Below are 20,441 nucleotides of genomic sequence, written 5' to 3'. Positions count from 1 at the left end.
TTGGCTATTATTACCAGTCTCAAGAAGGAACTATCTCCAAACAGGTATTTCCTAAGTGGAAGAGTGTAAAAATGAGGTAGCTTAAAGGTAACCACTTAAAGGAAACACACATTAAGTCAAGGTACAACTTTATTTCTTTTAAATTCATTCATCTGCAAGAATTCTTTTCTGGCATAGGGATTCCTTCATGCCTTAACTTGCATATGACGTTGCATTTTCACATATTCAGGAGATGCACCTGAATTCAAGCCCCCATTTTATAGGCTCTATGCCCATCCTTTTCTGAAGCATTACATTTCTGTTCATATTTCTCAGCTAATTAAATTTGCTGATTCAAGTTTGCACCATCTCTATCTTCTAGGAGGCTGCTCAGGTTGCTGTGCTAGCCCCCTCATCAGACGCTCCTGTAGTCTCTGTGCCCCTGCTAACTTTACCAACAAACCGCTTCTGCTGAAGTCCCATGCAGTGTTCTCAGGGAGCTGAAAGAACTTGCATCACTGACTCAAATGATTCTCTGAAATTAAAATAATCTGAAAAATTCTGCATGACTCCAGAACTGGCGCACTTAGCCACAGTGAATCAAGGGCCTCCAAATATTCTGACACTGCTGCTGCAAAGAGGTCAATAAACTAATCTTCTCTACTGTGGTCCGTATTCCAGCTCAGATCATCCTACACAGCCAACAGTTCTTGTAGTTAAGGTAATCTTTGAATATCCATTTCCCAAATTCATTGTTGCTGTACATGTTTAAGCAGCTTCCTCTTTTTCAAAGTTCTGTCATTCTTTGAGTAATTACTAAATCAGTGTTTGTGTTTACCAATTCTGGAATGCTTCAGGATGCAAAAGCATTTTTTCACCAAGAACTGGTGACCAAGTGCATCAAATGTAACTATGTGTAGTTTATGCTAGAAATTCAGTAATTGGGAAAGATTAACAAATCTTTTCTTTGGTGAAATGTAAAATATCCTGTCTTCATCTCTAACTAGTGTTTTTTCTTTTTTTTTCCACTTTTAATGTAAGTTAAACTGTTACTGAAATTGTTCTTGTTTGGAACAGTAACAGACTAATTACTGTTTCAGTGCATCCCAAATCACCAGGGATTTCCAAGCTGAAGATAGGAGGTTTCAAGGGCACGATCTGAAGATATCTTTTAAAGGGATTTTAGTCTGTCTCTCTCCCCCTGCCTACCCAGCTGTCTCTCCTTAAAAAAAACCTGCCCTTCTTAGGGTGATGGATCCCTCTTCGAAGAGCCCCAACCTGACTTCCAAGGGGAGGGAAGGGGTAGGCATGTGCCAGAGTCTCCAGGCAGACCCGTGGGAAAGCAGGGTGTGCTGCTCCCAATGCCAAATCAGCTGCAGCAACAGGGAATCTGCCATGTGCCACCTCAGGTTTTAGTTCAAATCATTATCTCAAACTGTTAACAATTTATATTTTTGGTCCAGGTTCAGCTGATGTGTCCATAAATACCTTTTTTTCTTCCTCTTCCCTCCCCTCCTTTACTGAGAGTTTGATATTTTATTTTCCTTTGCCCTTGCCCTAATTGGTAAAAGTTTGAGCTAGGGCTTTTTTTTTCTTTTTGCTGTTCTTTTGTTCGGTTTTGATCACTTTAACTCCAGGTTTGATCCAGCGTCACTATATTTGACCCCCAGAGGCCCAACATTACTATACCATATATACTAATGATATTACCAAAACCACAAACGCTGTTTGGTTTTTATTCCACTTCCATTCACATAAGTATCTGTAACAATTGTGCAGAGTTAAACAAGGATCCATGATCCTTACTACACATTCCCTCATGTTTTTTACATGTAAGAATATTGGAAGAACATAAAATCCTGCTACTGTTGCTGAAGTGGGAATTTTTTTTATGTCTTCTAAAATGAAAACAGTTTCTCTATCTTTTCAGTGGCCTTTTGAGACTGTTACTGTATTGAAATGAAATGCCTTGGCAAAATGACAGTGACCATTTACATTATTCATAGCATACCTTGTGAAGTGAATTTCTGCATCATATCGCAAACGAATTGATAAGCTGACCTGGTTGTCCAATTCTTGCTCTTCCTTACTTTCACTGTTCATCAAAACAAGTTTAAGTCGGATGTTAATAATATTATTTTATAAAAATAAGGTATTAATTTGGTTTCATACAATTATATACTTTACCTCAATGCACGAAACCTTAGAACTGCCACATTCTGAAGGTTTTTCAGGTTAAAATCAAAACTAATATCAAAGGATACCTATGGAAGCGACAAGGAACACACAGTAAATGAGCTGACGGTACAACATCCAAAGGACTTCTCAAAAGCAACGTAATGATTCATATGTGGAATAATCTGGAATTGCCCTCTGAATTCTCCACCAATTTCTGTGTAATATTAAGAACATGATTTCTGTGTAATATTTCAGTAATTTCTAATACTCCAGAATTGCTTTGTTCCTGCTTTCCTCTACAAATTGGCATTGTTAAAAGAACATGAGCTATTTGCATTTTTAAATTGTGTATAACTAGCTACCCGCTGCAACAAAAGGTGTTCAGGATTGTTTCAATTACATGCTTTTAAACGCTAACACTAAGACAAGATTTGTATTCATTGTTTTCTTCCATTCGTTTCACAAGGTCCACTTTGACCTGTGCCATTCAAAATTCAGAACAAACTAAACTTTTTATAGGCAATTACTTTTCTTTATTTTGCTCCCCCCCATGGCAGAACATCTTGTTTTTGTTCTTTCTAGCAAGTGTATTGCTCCAGTTGATTGTGTTAGAGGCTGGAAGCCTGTTTCTGTTCTGCTGTTGAGGAACAAGAGATTAAGTTTCAGAAAACCACGGATACCCTGAGATGTACAGCATATAAGATAGAAAGGATATACAATATATCCAAGGGGCTTTGCGGGCTACTCACGTCCTCTCAAAGCAATACTGCTTTCTTGAGAGATGAGATTCACAGAGCAGGAGAGGGAGCTACCCCAAGTTCATGCAGTAGTAGGGGTTTGATGGGAATTATGCTCGGTTCCCAGGAGGCTACACAAGATACTCTCCACTTCTGGCCCCAGCCCTCACCATCCAAGAGTTACAAAGCCACAGTAGCATTTGAAAGCCATGGGCAGAAAAAAATGGTGCTTCGAGAACCCTTTTTCCTTTCATCTAGCAAGAAGTCACAAATGTTTGGCCCTTTTAATGCCACTTAAACCCAAAGCGAAGTGAACTGTTGCCAGATCTAAGAAATCCTCAAGCACTAAATGCAGAATTAGAGGAAACAACAACAAAAAAGCTTTTGGATATCATTCAAGGTTATTTAAGACACTAGCTGTACCTGTTGACCTGTTCTGAAAACAGGATAGCTTATTTGACAAATGACTGTACTTTGTGTTGTTCCTGTCTGACACGAGACTTCAGTTCCATCACTCTGCAGAGGAAACAGACAGAAAAGTCATCTTAATAGCAGGTTTTGATAAAGCAGAGAGGGTGTGTATGACACTAAGTAGTACAGATAGGCGTTACGGCAGTAATTCCTACAGATGCAGCAGGTGGGAGGGGCATAGGCAGGGCTAGGAAAGTGGCAAGAGAAAGGTGGGACAAGGACCTGTCCCATGTGATTCCTTATGAGCTGTAACAATCTTGTTAGAATTTTGTGCTGGGCTTGTAAGGAATACAAAGTAGATAGTACAGGTCATCTCCAGCATTTACTTCTGCAGTGGTTTTTTACAGCATTTTTACTGAACTTCTGTAGACACATTTACACAACCTAAGAGCTAGTTAAGTACTGTCACTGCAGATTTAGTGCACAGGGGGGAACACTATCATACTTGTTGTAAGAAAATCTAAGTACGTAAGAGCATATATACTTTTGCAGAATAATTTAGTCATCATCCTACATCAAAGAAGCTCGTAGACCATGGCTAGTTATCATCACTTGGAAAATAATTCATTAAAACATACAGTCTTTTGCTACAAGCATCCCTAGGAACATTTACCATTTATGAGTTTTGCTACCAAACACAAAACCCAATGCCAAAACAAGACCCCTACATTCTCAGCTTATGCTTTTCTTTCTGCTTTTAAGCAGGCACATTTTTGGTTGAAAGCTTCACTTGCAGGCAGAAATACTTCTAAGCAAATGGGCTTTTAAGGCAAAAGAAATTCCTGACTCCAGTGTGGTCTTTTGGCATGAGTGGAATTAGCCAATTTTGCTGGATAACAGGATGGGGAGGTAGAGAGCACCCTCAACACTGAGTGGACTGCTTCTGCCAGTTCATTGTTCAGGAGAATGTGGCTCTTGGGTAATAGATGAATGCTCCTCTCTCTCCCCTCTCCTGTCAGTATAGGGATTGCTCTGGATTTCACCCCTAGGATCAAGAACCAGTAGCAGCCTGGCCACATAAGCCAAGCACTGAAACGTGCATTTAATCCTTCATGAACTGTTTGGGAGCAGCAGTTGAGATTATAGATTTACTGCATTCCCCAAAATACTATGTATAATTCCTTTCTTTTCCCTTTTCTAAGATAAATTTCTTTAGAAGAAGAGCTTCTGGTATAGTAATCATTTCAATCTGATTAACTGTCTAGCTGGAATATATGGCCTTGGCAGTAACACTACTTCTAGATCCAAAGGCTGTGCTTTAAGGCTACATCATCGATGGTGCATGCTTGATTTACCAAATACAAATTCCCTGTGGCACAGCAACTGCATTCAGGCACGTTGTTGGGACTCAAGTAGAAGATGTGGGTGCCAAGGCCTAAAATGAGGAAAAGATGACTGAAATACTGAGGTGAGGTCAAACTCGACAGGTTGCCAATTTTTCTGCTGAGTTGGCAGTGTCTCTTCTTGACCTAAATAAACTGATATGCTGAAGGGAATAATTCTGGTATTCAAGAACATAAATTGGGAGAGAGGTTTGCACACACATTCTTTCCTTGGATAGGTACTACCAGAAAGAAGAAAAAAGATAATTACAGAATCAAGAAATGGTAGGGATTGGGAGAGACCTCTGGGGATCATCTGAGAACCTTGCAAATCAGTGGCAATGACAGAAACAATGAGGACGTGTATCATCACGTACTGGTAAAGACGATGAAGCAAAAAACAAGTTGTCTGAAAATGCAGCTTGGATTCTGGTGTTATATGCATTTTCCTTTTTATTTCTCAATTTCACATTGAAGGTTAGTCTTCTGTTTTTGCTGCTGACAACAAACTGCTCTTTGCTGTTGGAAAATAAAGACCATTGTTGTAAACAGAGGTACTAGAACATCTGTGGGTCATGAAAACATGTTGCCTGAAGCCAACAACAAGTAACAAGCACAGCAAGATATTTCCTATTGTCCTATGCTTTCTAAACTCTTTTGTAAGAAACTGTGATGGTGTTTCATAAAACTGAACAGAATCAGTGTCTTCTCAAAGTGATTATGTATGGTCAAAGCCACTTTGCTGAATCTTCAAGGGCTCTATGCTGTTGGGAAGGTGCGCAGAGTGGCCAGCAGACCCCGTTGGCATCTCTGGGAAGAGGCTGTCCTGTGTGAGTACTCGGAACACAGAGTATGGACTTGGAATATGTGCTGCCCCAGTAGCTCATCTCAGCTACCCAGAGGCACAGCCTGCTGCAGGATTCTCACTGCTCTTTGCAGAAGGGACCAAGATAGCTGCTGCAGCAGCTGCTGCTCTCTGCTCTCTTTCCTGACAGCAGCCAGCCAGACACAATTACTCTGAACACTCAGTGTCCTCGTGCCTAAGGTACCAAACTTGGGTTTGTCTAAGCTGATAAGAGTCCTACTTCTATAGCTGTGTCCCTATGATACCTCTTTTTCCTTGATTATTTAGACAGAAATGCTATTGCTTTTTAAATCCCTACTACTTCTATGTAGTTATTGAATTAGAAAGGCATTCTCACCTAGAAATTCATCCAAAGCCTATAGACAAACCAACTGCTGAAAACTCCCCAACAATTCCACTGATTAAGCTCTTACCCATCATCTGCCTTCCGATGAACATTCAGAACAAGGTCACAGATACAAAGTTCATCTTCACCACAGTCTTTAATAAAAGGAATCTATGAAAAATATAAGTATTTCCTGAATAACAGGACTCAACTTTAAAATTACCTACAGAGTGCAAATACCTTTCACTGAGGTGAAGCACATTCTTAGTTGCAGATAATGCCCTCTGAAGGGCATTAAAAACTCTGACATACAAACAAGTTGACACTGAGTAACATGTCACTACATGTCAACTGATCCATAAGAACAGTGCAGGCAGGTGACCATTAACCCACAACGAACGTGACATAATTGAAAGGGTTCCGTGTGCATATGTGTGTATGTGTGCAAGGCCATGCAGTACAGACAAAGGTATTAAAGTACCCAGGGGACAACCCCCCACCAGGTGCCTGCTTTCATCCCAGTGACTTAGCTACAGTTTTCACTTCCATGTACCTCTTGGGTGTTTGTGAGGGACACACATTATGGACGTGTGCAGTAAGCCTGCATACTTACACTATAGGCTACAGACGCAGGAGAATATATGTCAAGAACAGGGCTGGAACCAGGATTGGCAAGGCCAATGTCAATGCGCAAACTCAGTGAATTCACTGCATCAGAAGGTTCCTGCAAAACACATGGTTCAGCTGATAGCTGTCAGCACAGCAAATAGGGTAAAATTGGTAATTCCACTGTAAATTGAGAATGCCTAATAAAATCGTACTTGCTCTAAACAAGAAGTAACAGGACAAAGTTTCATTTCTTGACTGAAATAATTTTGTGAGAGATTGCCTAGTGTTGGCTCCTCTTGCTAAACAGCTCTTAGTGCCTTTTCCACAATAAAACTCATTTTCCTAGGATTCCTGGAGTCCGATCATCACAGTCACTTCTAGGGCTAAGGACCATGCAGATTCTCTGCAGCCACAGGAGCTGGTCCCCAAAGGCCACCATCAGGGGACATTCATTCTTACCTGGCTGCAGAACTCAAATTCCTATTCCACTGAGCCTTCCCATCACAGAGAGCAGCTGGGCTTAAAGCAACTCTAAAACACAATATACCTCATGACTCTTCTGTTTCTCAGTACTGGATGAATACTCTTCTAGTCCTTGCATGTATGTCTTAGATCTAACAGAAGAATCTACTCAAAAGGAAATTAAAATCTATTGAAACTATGGACTGTGGGCTCTCTATTGTATCAGAGCTGAATTGCATCATTAAGGACTGCCTCTTCCATCCTAAAAAGCTGTGCTGAATTTGACAGTTATTAGTTTCTTTGAAATCAGAATCTTACCATGTATTTTTCATTTCTGGAGTATTTAAGAAACTTAGATCACTGACTACTCCATAAGTGAAATTAATCTTTCAGACATAAAATTCATCAGCATTTTCCTCTGATAATTTTTGTCATATAAGACTGCTTGCAATTGCACTTACTTGTACATTGAAGATGTCATGAACACAGTTCTCCTCCTGACGTACCTCAAGATCCTTCTGCATGTACCTTTCATTATTTTCTTTGAACAATCCTCTAGAAGTCACTCTAGAGGACTGGAGATCTGCATCCAATGTTGCATTGTACTTTATAGCTACAAAAGTAACAGTACATTTTTTGCTGAGTATGACTGTCCGTGATCTCATTACTATGCTTAACATGACAAAGCAATCAGGCTTTCCAAACCACACTAAATATTTGACTTTTTTCGTAGCTTGCTGAACAGTCTCAAAATGAAAAAAATTTCTCTTGTGTTTTCCAAAGCAGTCATACGGGTTTAAATTCTGGTATAAGTTCTCATCCACAGAGAGCACATTAAATGGCAATCAGTCCAGTGTCCACTGCAGATGTCTGAGTCTGCAGCTCAGGCAAGAAGCCAGTCAGCAGGGCCGGGATTACGCTATATGAAGGGGCTTTGCAACAACATCTCTGAACTCTGAGGAGATTGTAACGAATCTGAATCTTCTCTTCAATCACATCGTAATTTCTGTCTTTTGGTATTATGACTAATACGCTGCGGAAGTTCACTGTTATTTTATAGCTCACAATCATGAGCTCCTAAAGGCACTATACACAGCACGGAAGCAGTCCATTTAACTAAATAGCTTCATGAGAGGCCAGTGCTAGTCTCAGAAATAGTTGGGCTTCTCCTGTCCTCTGAAAAGAAGAGCTTCTTCCCACTGACATCTGCACTGAGCCTATGAAATTTTTTTTTTTCCTGAAGACAGAAGAAAAGTCTGCAGTTGAAACCAGCAGGCTGAAAAAAATCGGCTTTTCACTAATAAATTTTCTGGGTTTTGTTGAACAGCAAGTATACAGCCCTCCTTTATATGGTTATTTCCTCACTTTACAAAGAGTATGGCGCCAGTGGTGAAAGTAGGTCTTAAAAACACTTTCTGAAGCGCTTAAGTTTTATACTGATTTTGCCTTTCTTGACATTCAATCTAACATATCTTTAGAATTTCCACTTCCCATCTGAATAATGGGCTTCTGAACAAACTCATATAAGAGAAGTCATTGAAATACTCTTACCCACTTGATTATTTCTCTTAGCAGGTCTAAAAGTAGCCTGAAAACATATTTTGACAGTTATTTCTGTGTTCTTGTTCAGCAGACTGATTTTCTCAGGTTTAAATGAGGCAGTTATAGACACATTTGCAATGCTTCGTGACCTGAAAAATGTTTTTAAAAGGTTACGTTGATTTTCATGAGCACTGGGTAACACAGAAGCTGTTGTCTATTACTATCTGTAAATGTAACACAGATTTTTTTTGGTTCCCAATGTAAACATCTTTTAACAGCACTGGTAAAATTAATTTTTTTTTGCATTTAAGTGAATTTGCTGATACAATAGTTCTCAGTAATGACAATAAACCATTTATTATGTCAAATTAGAGTATAATCAGTATTTTTATTCTAATGCTCTAGTTCTTCCCTTAAGACAACAGAGACCAAAGCCCAATAAGTAACCTTCCCAGTAAGTAACCTTCTTCTGTTCCTTTAGGTAAGTTACTGAGCTCTTCTGGGAAGGTGAAGAGGGTAATTCTTCATTTTAATTAGTAATTTATTTTTCAGAAAACCAGTTTTCATTAAATTAGTCAAGATTTTGAAGAACAATTTCAAAAGAACCCTGCATTTAAAACAAACACTTTAATCAAAAGTGAAACTCATTAATCAGACTAAATGCCACAGTGAAAGAAAATCTCTAATCAAATCCGCTAATCAAATCTAAATAAATGCTGGTACTCCAAGAAGCGTAATTTTCTTTAATGAAATTTCCACCAGCACCATCAGCAGTTCTACTGTGGGTCAAAGGTCCAAATTGACCATTCATTTTTAATAATCTTGTTTCACTATGAAATAAGTACCAATTCAGTGATGTTTTTCTCCTTACAATGGGGACCCTCAGGCAAGAAGACAGGCAACAGATAGGAAAGCAAGCCATGTTTTAATTTAGCTGCTTAGGCAAGTAGTAGAAAGTACTCAGGCAGGCAGAAGATTTGGTATCTGTGAATTCTTCTTTATTTTGTGAAAGTACTCAGGTTGCTCTGGCAAAGGCCACATGCCAGAAAGTTGGGTTTCTTTCCAGAACTAAGTGCCTACTCTTTCGCTGTTCTCTGTCCTTACTCTGCAGGACATCTTTCTCCCTTCTATGAGCCAGTAAAGGTCGTGCAAGTAGTGTCGGAAGTGGTTTCATCTGTCTCAGGCTCAGCTATCAAAATTATACTGTGGCTAGTAAAGTACTACCTGCTGTTACAAATACTGTCAAGCAAGGCCCATTCCCTGACGCTGCCCCTTCCCTCTGGACCACATGTCTGCACAGCAGCAGCAAGCAGGGGTATCTCCTGGCTCTCCCAGCTCTGTCCAGATTCCTCCTGGCCGCTCCTGCCATGTGGCTTCTCCACACACGCCCTGGCTCTGCCCCACCATGCTGCCTTGGCTTTCGATGGTTTGATGATACCTGCTTAAGAGAGGTTTAGTCTAATGCTGGTTTTCAGCTAGCTACAATAGCAGTGATGAGGCAGGAAGTGTGTTAGCTCTGAACACATGGAAGGAAAGAGCTTTTTGGTTTGTTTGTTCTTGCTGTTTAATTAACTAAATGCTAAACTTGCATCTAAATCATTAAGTGCTTCTTTTCTAAAAGAGTTTACCAACCATAGCAGAACGACATTTCCATCACCACCAACTGATATGTCAGTAATGTCATCGTCATCTAAGTCTCTATGGCCATCTACTGATCTTCCAAAGAATTGGAGCCGTTGTCCAAAAGCAGAATCTGATCCTAAAATTTTCTGGGAAAGAGAGTTTGGTTACTGGGTTTGCTATAAGCGTGCTTATGCCTGTAGACAGCAGCCTAAGCAACAGATTTTCAGTGATACTCCCTGTATGTGCAATGTATTGTTTAAACAAAATGGTTTTCTAGATGTTTTCTCAGATGCTTTTAAGCGCTTTTTTCTCCCCTGTTAGAGCAGACAATGGACTAGATTTTTCTGTCTTGGGAGTAGATTAACTTACTGACTGCTGTATTCCAGCTTGTACTTACTGGAAACTTTTTCCATCTCACACTGAGCAGCTCAAAGAACAGGACGCTTAACAGGAGTTCTAAAAAATACTTTCTGCAACCAGGAAGTCTGCATGGAAAGTGACATTAAAATTGCCATTATGTAAGCATATAAGATATGCAAAGACCCTTGAAAGTCTTTTTCTTTAATACAACATATTTATAATTTACAGAGTTGGAGTTGCTCTAATCTTCACTACTGTACATCAGCGCTAAAAACCTGATTAACGGGTGTGAAAAAACGTACAGGAAATAAGCTGACTTTCTACACAGGTAGCATAAATCAGAAGAGGCTCAGAGGGAGCATCTTGCAAGTCCTTTTCCTCTGTGTGCTTCAGTTATAAGCACCACAACGTGAACCAGGGCACACTGACAGCCAAAATAAGGAGAAGCACGATACTTGAAATAAGCCATGAGAATAACAGTACTCCCTTAAGATGATGAAATAGTAGCCAATTAAGACAGAACATCCCTGTGTTCCTCTAGCAGATCCAAAGGTACCAAGTACAGCATTATGCAACAAAGTTATTTACCTGAGAATATTTGGTACGTATAGTCTTTTGAAATCCATTGTAAATGTAAATTGCTCCAGAGTTTTGGTTTTCCAGTGGTGCACCTATTACAACATCATTAAAGCCATCCAAATCAATGTCTGCAAGCACTGAGATTGCTGATCCAAAGCGAGCGTTTTCTGACCCCTGTGGACCTTCCAAGAGTTCTTGTTGATCCAAAATTCCCTTTAAAAAAAGGAACAAGAAGAAAAAGCAAAAAATACAGCTATCATTGCACTAGATTAGACATAGGAGTGGTATCTATGTGCATTGTTTTTTGTTTCTGTTTTCCAGTACATTCCCCTTGGACTGCTCAGTCCTGAATTCCTTCACCATTGTGTTCCTCATTCAGTTTGCACTAGGTCTCAGAGTCTTGGCAAGCAAAATCAAAGCATGCTATGCAAAGCACTAACAGCAAATATAACCATATGTATGAAGCTTAAATACTCTCACTGTCCTCATCTGACCTTCTGAAAGTTTCACAATACATTGAAAAATATGGTTTCCAGTTTTGGATTACCAGTTTTTATGCAGAGGGAATGGAAATTATGTAACTGGACATAATTCTTTGAAACAGAAATGGAATTTCCTAACTAAACTAATGCAGAAAATATGTGTCCAAACTACTGACCTCTTGAGTGCCAATGAAGAAAGAAAGATTGGAGATCTTTGTAGTTAAGTAATCACATTTATACTAGCTTAAGTTCAACTCTCTGGCAAATACTGCTCTCATCTTTAACCTCAGTTATCACAATTTGCTTAAAATTTTAGAAAGACAAGCCAAGTTATTTATTAAAAACTACTAGAAAAGTATTATTTGCGCAACGTGGACAAGTTGGACGAATCCAGGCTCTTTAAAAAAAAGAGGAGATCATTCTTTCATTATTCTAAACTTTTAGATTATTTTAAACCTAACATTTGACAAAGACTAGAAGTTTTAAGTGTAGTCTTCCAATTAATTCAGTTTTCAAAACCTAAAAAAAAACCCTTTAATTTTTCTTTTATTCCATATTTCATGCCTAATTCCACAGTCACACAGACCAGTGTCAGCTGCCAGCAGCACCTTCATCTACCTTGAAATTGCCTTAGAGTACAGATTCAGCTGTCACTGAAGAGGATGGTCCTTCCTCTCTATTTATTTGATTGCCATTTACCTAGCCACATTCTGTTTTGTATGATGGATGGTAGGTATTAATTTACTTTGCATATCTAGACATCCAATGACTAACTGAGAGACTGTTCAAAAGAGGCAGAGGCTTCAGGACTGTTAACACAGATATTCTGAAATACATAATACATAACACCTACTACAGGTCTGAATAAAAAAACCCACAGTCAGTCAAGCATGATCAGTAACATAGCTTCACTGAACAACGGAGACAACGTAAGTAACGGCAACCATCCTGGATGAAAGTCTACGAAACAATGCAGAAAACTGGCAGAAGACCATTTATTAAAACTGTTAGGTGTTGATCCGATTTGCCAAAATAAAATGGCAAACAATCAATTAGCAAAAGCCTCGAGCTAAGTTTTTCAGAGAAATGGTCAACCTTGTGTAATATTTGTGCACAGTGCCTAGCACAGTTTCTAAAACCAGGACCAGGGAGCCACCTAGACCAGCAGGCCCCCAGTAGTGCGTAGCTACTACCTTGCTTATTTACTTCATTCTGGTCTGTTCTAGCTGGCTTATTCCCAAATTACATGCAGAAGCAGTTCTGGGGAAAGTTGCAGCTGCTCCTGAAAAGCAGTATGGGTGAGCTCGCACTGGGAAGGGCTCCATCCACAGTCCTTTAACCAGGCATGCTTGGCACCATTTATCCCTGCCCTTATGCCACACCCTAGGAAAACCACATGTTCCGTTTCTCATTACAACACCACCACTCACAGCATTTCTAACACTTAGATATAGCGACTTCGGGGGCCTGAATAAACCCAGGCCAAAGGCTTTTTAGCATGCATGTGGTCAGTCTGCTTTGAAAGAAGCTAGCCCTAAACAATGCTGGCTTGAGTGAGTCTGCCGGATCAGCTGGTTGTGGGGTCAGGGATCGCTCTTCTGATTACTCTCTGATTTAACAAAACAGACACTGCCATCAAGTACTACTGCAGTTTGAATTGCTTTTTCCTTGGTAAAACTGCAGTCCGGGGAGCCACAATTAGATATCTCCAGCTACACATGGAAGCATCAGCACTAATCATGGATGAAGAGGCAGCGAGCTGATTCCAGCTTTGCTACAGTGCCATTCTTACCTTTGTGATGGAAAACATGTATACTCTCCCTTCCTCTTTCTTCAAGTCATTCATAAACATTGGTGCTCCCACAAGCAGTACATCTGTCACAGAGTCCCTGTTAATGTCCACGGAACACACCACACTGCCAAAATAGGAGCCAATCTGAAATCAGCAGTAAGAGAGTTGTGTTTGTACACGGATTTTGTGAAATATAATGTTTTAGCACCTGACTCTGAAAATTTACACACAGAAACAGTCCAAAAATAATGCCTGAAACTGCCCATTGGAATGAAATTACTATATCACATACTCCAGTGTCTGAAGAATCATATTCTTACGATGTGTCCACTACTTCTGCTCAGTAGCTGCTGTTATGGCTTTATCACTCAGTAAGAACACAGAGAATAATCTGTGGGAGATACATTTTTTTGAATTAGACTGTGCACATGAAACTACCCAATCTCTGATTACTCTCGGATTTGTCTTACAAAAAGACAAAACAAAACTAAACTCACTGGTCTTTTCCCAGTGGAGAAAAAGAGAATGAGCTTCCAGATCCCTCTCTTGAATTCATCTTCTCACAACTTCTCAGGCAGAGTAGAGCTCACTGAGTCTCTCTTGATTAGAAATGTTGACGGACTGATACATTAAGTAGCTCTGTATGTTTTATTTTACCCCTAATTGGATGATTTCCTAAAATACTTTTTAAGAGTTACAGTTAACCTCACTAAAATATTCTAGTGGCAGAGGAAAGTTTAAGTAGATTCTAAATGCATTGCAAGAATGAGAACTTTTCAAAAGAAATGCATTGCAGTTTACTGCTGTGTCAATAAAAAAAACCAGACGCCTGCAAAATCTGTGTTCATGACCCAAATACACTTGCCTGCTCGCCTCTCTGGGACTGTACAATTGCAACATTACCGCCGCTATCAACATCATAAACCACTACTTTGCCAGTGTAGTTGGATCTTGGTGCACCAGCAACAAAATACATGGAGCTCTGAGTTGAGAGAACAGCCACAGAATAACCTGGGAAGAGAAGCCAACATTTACATTTACATGTTTGAGAGACCATTAACTATAAGTCGTCAACTGGTTATCCATGAAGGCGCAGAGGATGAGTCAAGAATGATGCTTCCAGATAGGAGGTTAAGCTGTCACATACGCACAGAATTTGCAGTAGTATTCTGCAGAGAACAATGACACATGGATCAAGTTGAAGCAGGTTTGCAGAATAGCATGGACAATAGTTTAGCCTATTCAGTAAAAAATAAACCACAAAAATGTCATGCTTGTGAAGGAGATCGGAAAAATAGGGCAGAGAGTATCCTTGGAATGAAGAAAAGAGAAACATGAGATAAACATACGGGCCAGCCTTCAAAAACCAGGGAGGCACACCTAGCTTCTGCAAAGCTTGCAGTGCCTTTTCCCACAGCATGCCAAACCACAGCCCAGTGCTTTGGCTGAATAGGGCCGGCTGTATTAATAGCTTGTCAGCTGCAGGGCTCAGGTTGACTGAACTTCTTTGAACAATTTAATCCTCATTCCCACTATTCTAACATTATTTGCTTTCAGAAAACATCTTTTAATACCTGCAAATATTTTAAATGTGTATTAGCGCTATAAATCTAGCATTAGTACATATTTTACATTTCTGTGGATTAATTACAGCAAAATCATTTTAACAGAAAAAAACAAAATCATCCTTTATAAAGACTAGTTAAATTGAATAACAAAATCACAGTGATTGGGCAGAATGTGCAGGTTTTCAGCCAGCAGCAGCAGCACAACATGAAGAGCAAGTCAAAAAGGATTATGCCTTGGTCAGTACATATACCACTCTAATTCAGATTTGTGTTCAGACACTGTTTTTCTAAGAAGAAAAGATCACTGGAGACTAACTAGAGCAGTTCCACAAAATATTCTATTCTGCAACTTAAGGCCACATGTTCTTAATTAATACATTATACAGCCATTTGAAGTGAGAGAGTGCAGTGCAGAACAGGGGCCAACCTAGCAAGCTGTGATCTGCTAAGAGCCCTTTAGCCTGGGCTCCCTCAAGCTGGTGAAGAAGAGCCGTACAGAGAGCTCTTACTGGGGGACAGAAGGAAATGGAAGGGTTTTGAAGGGACAGAAAAGGTAACAACATTTTGTTTGCTCCAAGAAGATTAAGACTAATACTCTAAAAGTGCATTTTGAAGAAGCGCTGAAAGAAAACCATCTGACCTTTAGGAATTATTCTAGAAAAGGCAGAAATAGAACCTCTGAAGAGGTCACACACACACAAAAGAGCTACTGCTCATTAGGTTAGGTTTAGATTTATTCATTGCATTGAATGCAAGCAATGCTAAGCCACTGGGAAAAGAGCATGTTGGTTGCAAAAATAGTATCACATTAAATAACTTCAAGGATAAGAAAGTAATAGGTGCTTAATGTAGCAAGGGATTTATTCAGGGATGAATTGCCAGAGTAGTCATGATCTAAGCTTGTAGAAAACGTTTCAATGAACTGAGAAAACAAACTGACTGGCTTTACTGGGTCACAAAAACATGCACCAGAAACTATATGAGCGTTATAAATGTCTGTTAAACTGCAGCGATATTCCTAGAACTATAAACTGAACTGGGAAAGGTCAAGAAAAGAGTTAGCACAGATGGAACAATAGCGAGTCAATCAACTTCTCATCCACATATAATCAGGCAAATACATAAAAATATTACAACAGAAGGTACCCATAATGATCAGTATGACGCACTAAGCAGCCTTGTTAAATCCCAGTACTTCCTGTCCCTGTGACGAAGCCTGGTTTTATTTTTCAGCTTACCACATTGATACGAGTAGAATTTTAAAAACATGGTATGGTCCCCCCTGTCACCCGAAGCCCACTTAAGACCTGATGCCATTTCTCTCCCCGTCTGCCCTGCTCCCCAGGCCACAAACCAGTCCAGGGTGAGGCAGGGGCACAGATTGCAAAAGACAGCAAAACAGAACACTAAGGCACCTCCTCGATGCACTAATCCTTGCTTTCCCAGCCTTGCACTGCTCTCCCTATCACTAATGGGTTAGTCCTCTCCTGATAGCCTGGTACATCTGTACTTGGGTCATGACAGCCTGGTACATTGGCACTTTGGTCGAGGCCAACAGCGAGGCTAGCCCAAACATTGGAAATCAACAAGTTCTGGGGCTGCGCAACTGGCAGAAAATACCGGAATGTTTTGACATCAAAGACGGGCCAGAGTAAGAAAATACCTGACGAACATCAATCATCTCGGGCCCTATAAACAGTGATCCTAAAGCAAGACCCTTTGAAGTCTCCTGAATCACAGCAGGCTGGGTCCAGCATCTCCTCTGAGTCAGGACACCTCTTGGGTACAAACTGCATGAAAGGCCAGGACAAGGTCAGGTTTCTTGAGACTCGGTTATTGTCCCCTGAGATTGCTGGAGCATTGTGAGTATTTGCTTTCATGTCCAGAAAGGAATTTTAACTACGGGCTGGCCTCTCTTTCATATGTGTTTGAATATACACATTTACTAATACAAGTGTGGAGACAGAGACAGATATTTATTTCATTGGATCTAGATAACTCTGCTCCGTGTGTTCACGTGTTTTGTGATCATGCATATATATATATCAAAAAAGGATATCCTGTAGTACGTTTGTGTGAATCTTGTCATCAACGAATCTGTAACTACCTCACTATTTTGCCTGTAACATATTCTACTGAATCACCTTATTAATTTTAAACTGCTTAGTGATTAAGCACTGCTAAAAATCAACCCTTTGATCTACTCCCCACCATTAATAAATCTTAAGATTGCTGCCTAATCACAACTGCCTCGGTAGTTTCTCCTGCGACAAGGTGTAATTCAATGAACTCTTGACCAGTAAATATCTTTGGATGCAAATTTCTTTTCATACTTTCAGATCAGTTCTCAAAAGGAGTCGCGCTAGAGCAGACTATCACTAGGTGTGACAGATTTCCAGATTTGTATTTCAGCCCCTTACCTAGGTAAGAGCTATGATTTCTGTCCTGTAGAATCTTCTCGAACACATGGCTTGGAAAGGTGGTGAATCTGTCTGAAGATTCCTGAACTACTGTTCCACTCCAGTCATAGGCCCCAACAGCACCCAAGAGCAGAACATCCTTTAGAAAATAAAATTCAACATTTTAGAACAACCTATTTTAGAAAAAGTGTGAGAAAACTTGATGTAATTTTCTACATCACTGCTTTAAGGCAGTCTTGTACAGCCTAATCAGTGCAAGCAGTTGACTGGAGTTGCTTATAGCTAGCTCTTACATGGAGGACTTTATGGCCCTATTAAGAGTGATTATCACCTCTCTACTATAAAAAGATAATTGACTGGTTTAGCTCCCAGGGCACTGCAACTGAAGATAAAATGGATTTATTTTAACACTGATAATTTCCTAAGCCTGTCCACCCTGGCTCACCAAATCTATGCTTTTATGTACTCATGATTCTCAGAAGACTGAGGATCACATAAAACTGTAAAAAGAAGCTGAACTGTCCTTTTTTGACAACAAAACTGCCAATGACAGCACATAAAAGCTGATGGAAAAAAGATGTAAAATTTCATTCTTTAAATAAGGAGATGTCCGTGAGAGAACAGGTAAATCTAAACCCTAAGTTAATATGGCTTATTATACAGAGTTCTTAATATAGAAATACTCAGTCTTAGACTCGTACACATAAAACAAACATAGTTTAGATAATTCACATTATTAAAATTCTTTATTGAACTGAGATACCATTATAGAAAAGTGCAGTAAAAACAGCATGTGTAATTTTGAAGAAACCACCAAATCTTTCTTAATTTCTGGCATTTCCTAGCATCAAGTACTTGGTAAATTAAAACTTCAATTTGTGCAAGTACAGAGGACTTTTAAAAAATTATTTCATTTATCTTTAAGGGTTATGTGAAAGAAACAACCTTCCCTTACCTGAAAGCTGCTGAAACCACACTCGAATTTTACAAAGAGGACCTATTTGGTCACAACAATCTTAGAATTGATAGCATGAAAAATATATCTGATTTATTATTCTCACTTGTAAGTGAAATATGCCTTAAACAAATATTACTAGTTTTATAAATATTAGGCTAATTCTTTTCAGACTTGATACACTTATATCTTGATGACTGCCTAAAATATACCAGATTTACAAACCGGTTTCAATTCTTCTGTGTTGTTCAACTGCAAATTACTAACTTGGGGCAATTGAATTTTTCATGCTGAAACACTGAAACAATTGGACTAACACATTTCAAAATCATTACATGAAGGAAACTGCTACTCAACTTCACATGTTAAATTTTTTTTTGCATTTTTGAGATATGCAGCATCTATTAGAGGTAATTTTTGTGACATTCAAGGAAAAAAAGAAGATAATCCGACATCCTCCTGCTTGTAAAAAAAAAACTTAAAATTGGTCATTGTTTTTCATTACCTCTTATTTTGTTATATTTCCAAGCATTCATGTGTATGTAATTACATCTATTTGTACCATTAAATAATTAAGTTCACATACCTTTTTTTGTGAGTAATATGCACTGAAGCCCACCTGTGACATTTCCATTTGGAATGTATCACCTTGATCTGTACCTGGTAATACAAATATAATTAACAATAGAACAACACAAGAGATCCAATCTTGCTGTCTCTGAATACAGCTATATAGGAGCTGTATGTTTTTTTTTCCAAATTCACCAATTCTTCTAAAGCATTTCCAACTTTATAAACAAAGGAAATCTGAGAGCTGATAAACTGTAGAATATCTGGAGTATTTAATGGCAAATTGATAAGATGGAGCCACGATGCTATAAGCCTTTTCCAAAAAAAGGTAGATGATGATAAAGAAGACTGGGATCAGTCTCCACAGTCTTGTCTGTGTCTTATCTATGTTTCCCGGGAAGCACTAATAATACACTGAAATTAGCAGCTTTAATAACTGTATATTCACAACTTTCAAATAGAACATGAATGTTTATTATCATATAGGACTTATAAAAACTGTTGTAATTGGCTTGAAAAATACCCAGACATCCAGGAATATGTCTTAAGCCAGATGCATGGGACTTGAGTAATGGGAATTCAGCGGGAGTACTCAGCAAAATCCAAGACAGGGAGCTCAGCTGATACCCTTGACTTGATTAGCAGTGTGGGCCTGCTACAAACTGGAGAAACTAACTTGAAGCTCATGCTCAAGGGGTGGGGCAGCTGGGGGAACACCTATGTAGAACAGAGCTCTCCTGGGGAGCAGCCCACAGCTCAGCTGCCCCTTGTTTTCACAGTACAGCACTAAGGTGAAGCCAAAAAAAATCCTTAGTTCGTCAGCCAGGAAAAAAACTGATCTAACTTTTTCATAGACATTGGGTATTTTACCTTCTATACTAAAAATGCGCTCTCCAAGAGTTCCTGCTTCTTCCAGCAGTGCAGCCTCAGATGACACATTAAAGAAATACTTGTCTGTTGGATGACTGGCAATTCCTTTGATTTCCTTAATTAAGTTTTTAGTATCAAGTTCATGCCTGATTAAATATCCCAAAACCTTGTGTATAAAAAAGAAGAAAATAACAATAGTGAAGGAAATAATGGTGTTAGTCCATTTCCTTCTGTATTAGTTGTGTAAATATTCTACATATTAAAATAATCCCCAACCTTCATTTGCATTACTGAATTGCTTATCAGTCAGTATTCCTACGCAAGGGACTATTCAGATAGGAAAAATGATAAATAAAGGCAAAGGGCAAAAACTGCTGAAGTTGCTAAGGTAATACTGGTTTTGCTTTTTCAGCCAGTTAAAGACCACCAATATTTCACTAATTCATAAAGATTAATTTCACCTAGTTTCAGTCTCACTGGTGTAACAACGCATGCATTATACACCGTTTATGTACAGAACATGAATTTTCACACATACACCACAAAATGATAGTTCAAAAATTGTAACAATATGTACAATTATAGTATTAATAATATATATATATTCATAGTATTACTTACGGCAATGCCAAATCTGGTTATATTGTCTTCATTGCATTTACCTATCACTGTTTTCAACTTGGAGCCATCATGTGATTCACCGTCCGTCACAACAACCATTACTTTTGTGGC

General features: G+C 39.1%; 1 protein-coding gene across 1 annotated transcript in view; it reads right to left on the bottom strand.

Annotated features, from left to right (window-relative positions):
• Positions 1-20,441, bottom strand: part of ITGA2 (integrin, alpha 2 (CD49B, alpha 2 subunit of VLA-2 receptor)) — a gene marked incomplete at its 5' end in the record, with an annotated part of 48,237 nt that overhangs the window by 9,661 nt on the left and 18,135 nt on the right. Inside the window, 16 exons of the mRNA XM_010134490.1 lie at positions 1,991-2,074; positions 2,167-2,243; positions 3,318-3,410; positions 5,065-5,206; positions 5,966-6,048; positions 6,491-6,601; positions 7,410-7,561; positions 8,500-8,639; positions 10,123-10,259; positions 11,062-11,265; positions 13,327-13,470; positions 14,192-14,337; positions 17,315-17,453; positions 18,856-18,929; positions 19,710-19,875; positions 20,331-20,441. The exon at positions 20,331-20,441 is cut by the window's right edge and continues 7 nt beyond it. Of these exons, the coding sequence (XP_010132792.1) occupies positions 1,991-2,074; positions 2,167-2,243; positions 3,318-3,410; positions 5,065-5,206; positions 5,966-6,048; positions 6,491-6,601; positions 7,410-7,561; positions 8,500-8,639; positions 10,123-10,259; positions 11,062-11,265; positions 13,327-13,470; positions 14,192-14,337; positions 17,315-17,453; positions 18,856-18,929; positions 19,710-19,875; positions 20,331-20,441 (2,003 nt within the window). The remainder of the gene's footprint in view (positions 1-1,990; positions 2,075-2,166; positions 2,244-3,317; positions 3,411-5,064; positions 5,207-5,965; positions 6,049-6,490; positions 6,602-7,409; positions 7,562-8,499; positions 8,640-10,122; positions 10,260-11,061; positions 11,266-13,326; positions 13,471-14,191; positions 14,338-17,314; positions 17,454-18,855; positions 18,930-19,709; positions 19,876-20,330) is intronic.

The sequence above is a fragment of the Buceros rhinoceros genome, unplaced genomic scaffold, assembly GCF_000710305.1.
Source record: "Buceros rhinoceros silvestris isolate BGI_N320 unplaced genomic scaffold, ASM71030v1 scaffold4264, whole genome shotgun sequence".
NCBI lineage: Eukaryota > Metazoa > Chordata > Aves > Bucerotiformes > Bucerotidae > Buceros > Buceros rhinoceros.
Note: the sequence above shows the minus strand (reverse complement) of the source record. Positions and strands in the feature narration are given on the sequence as shown.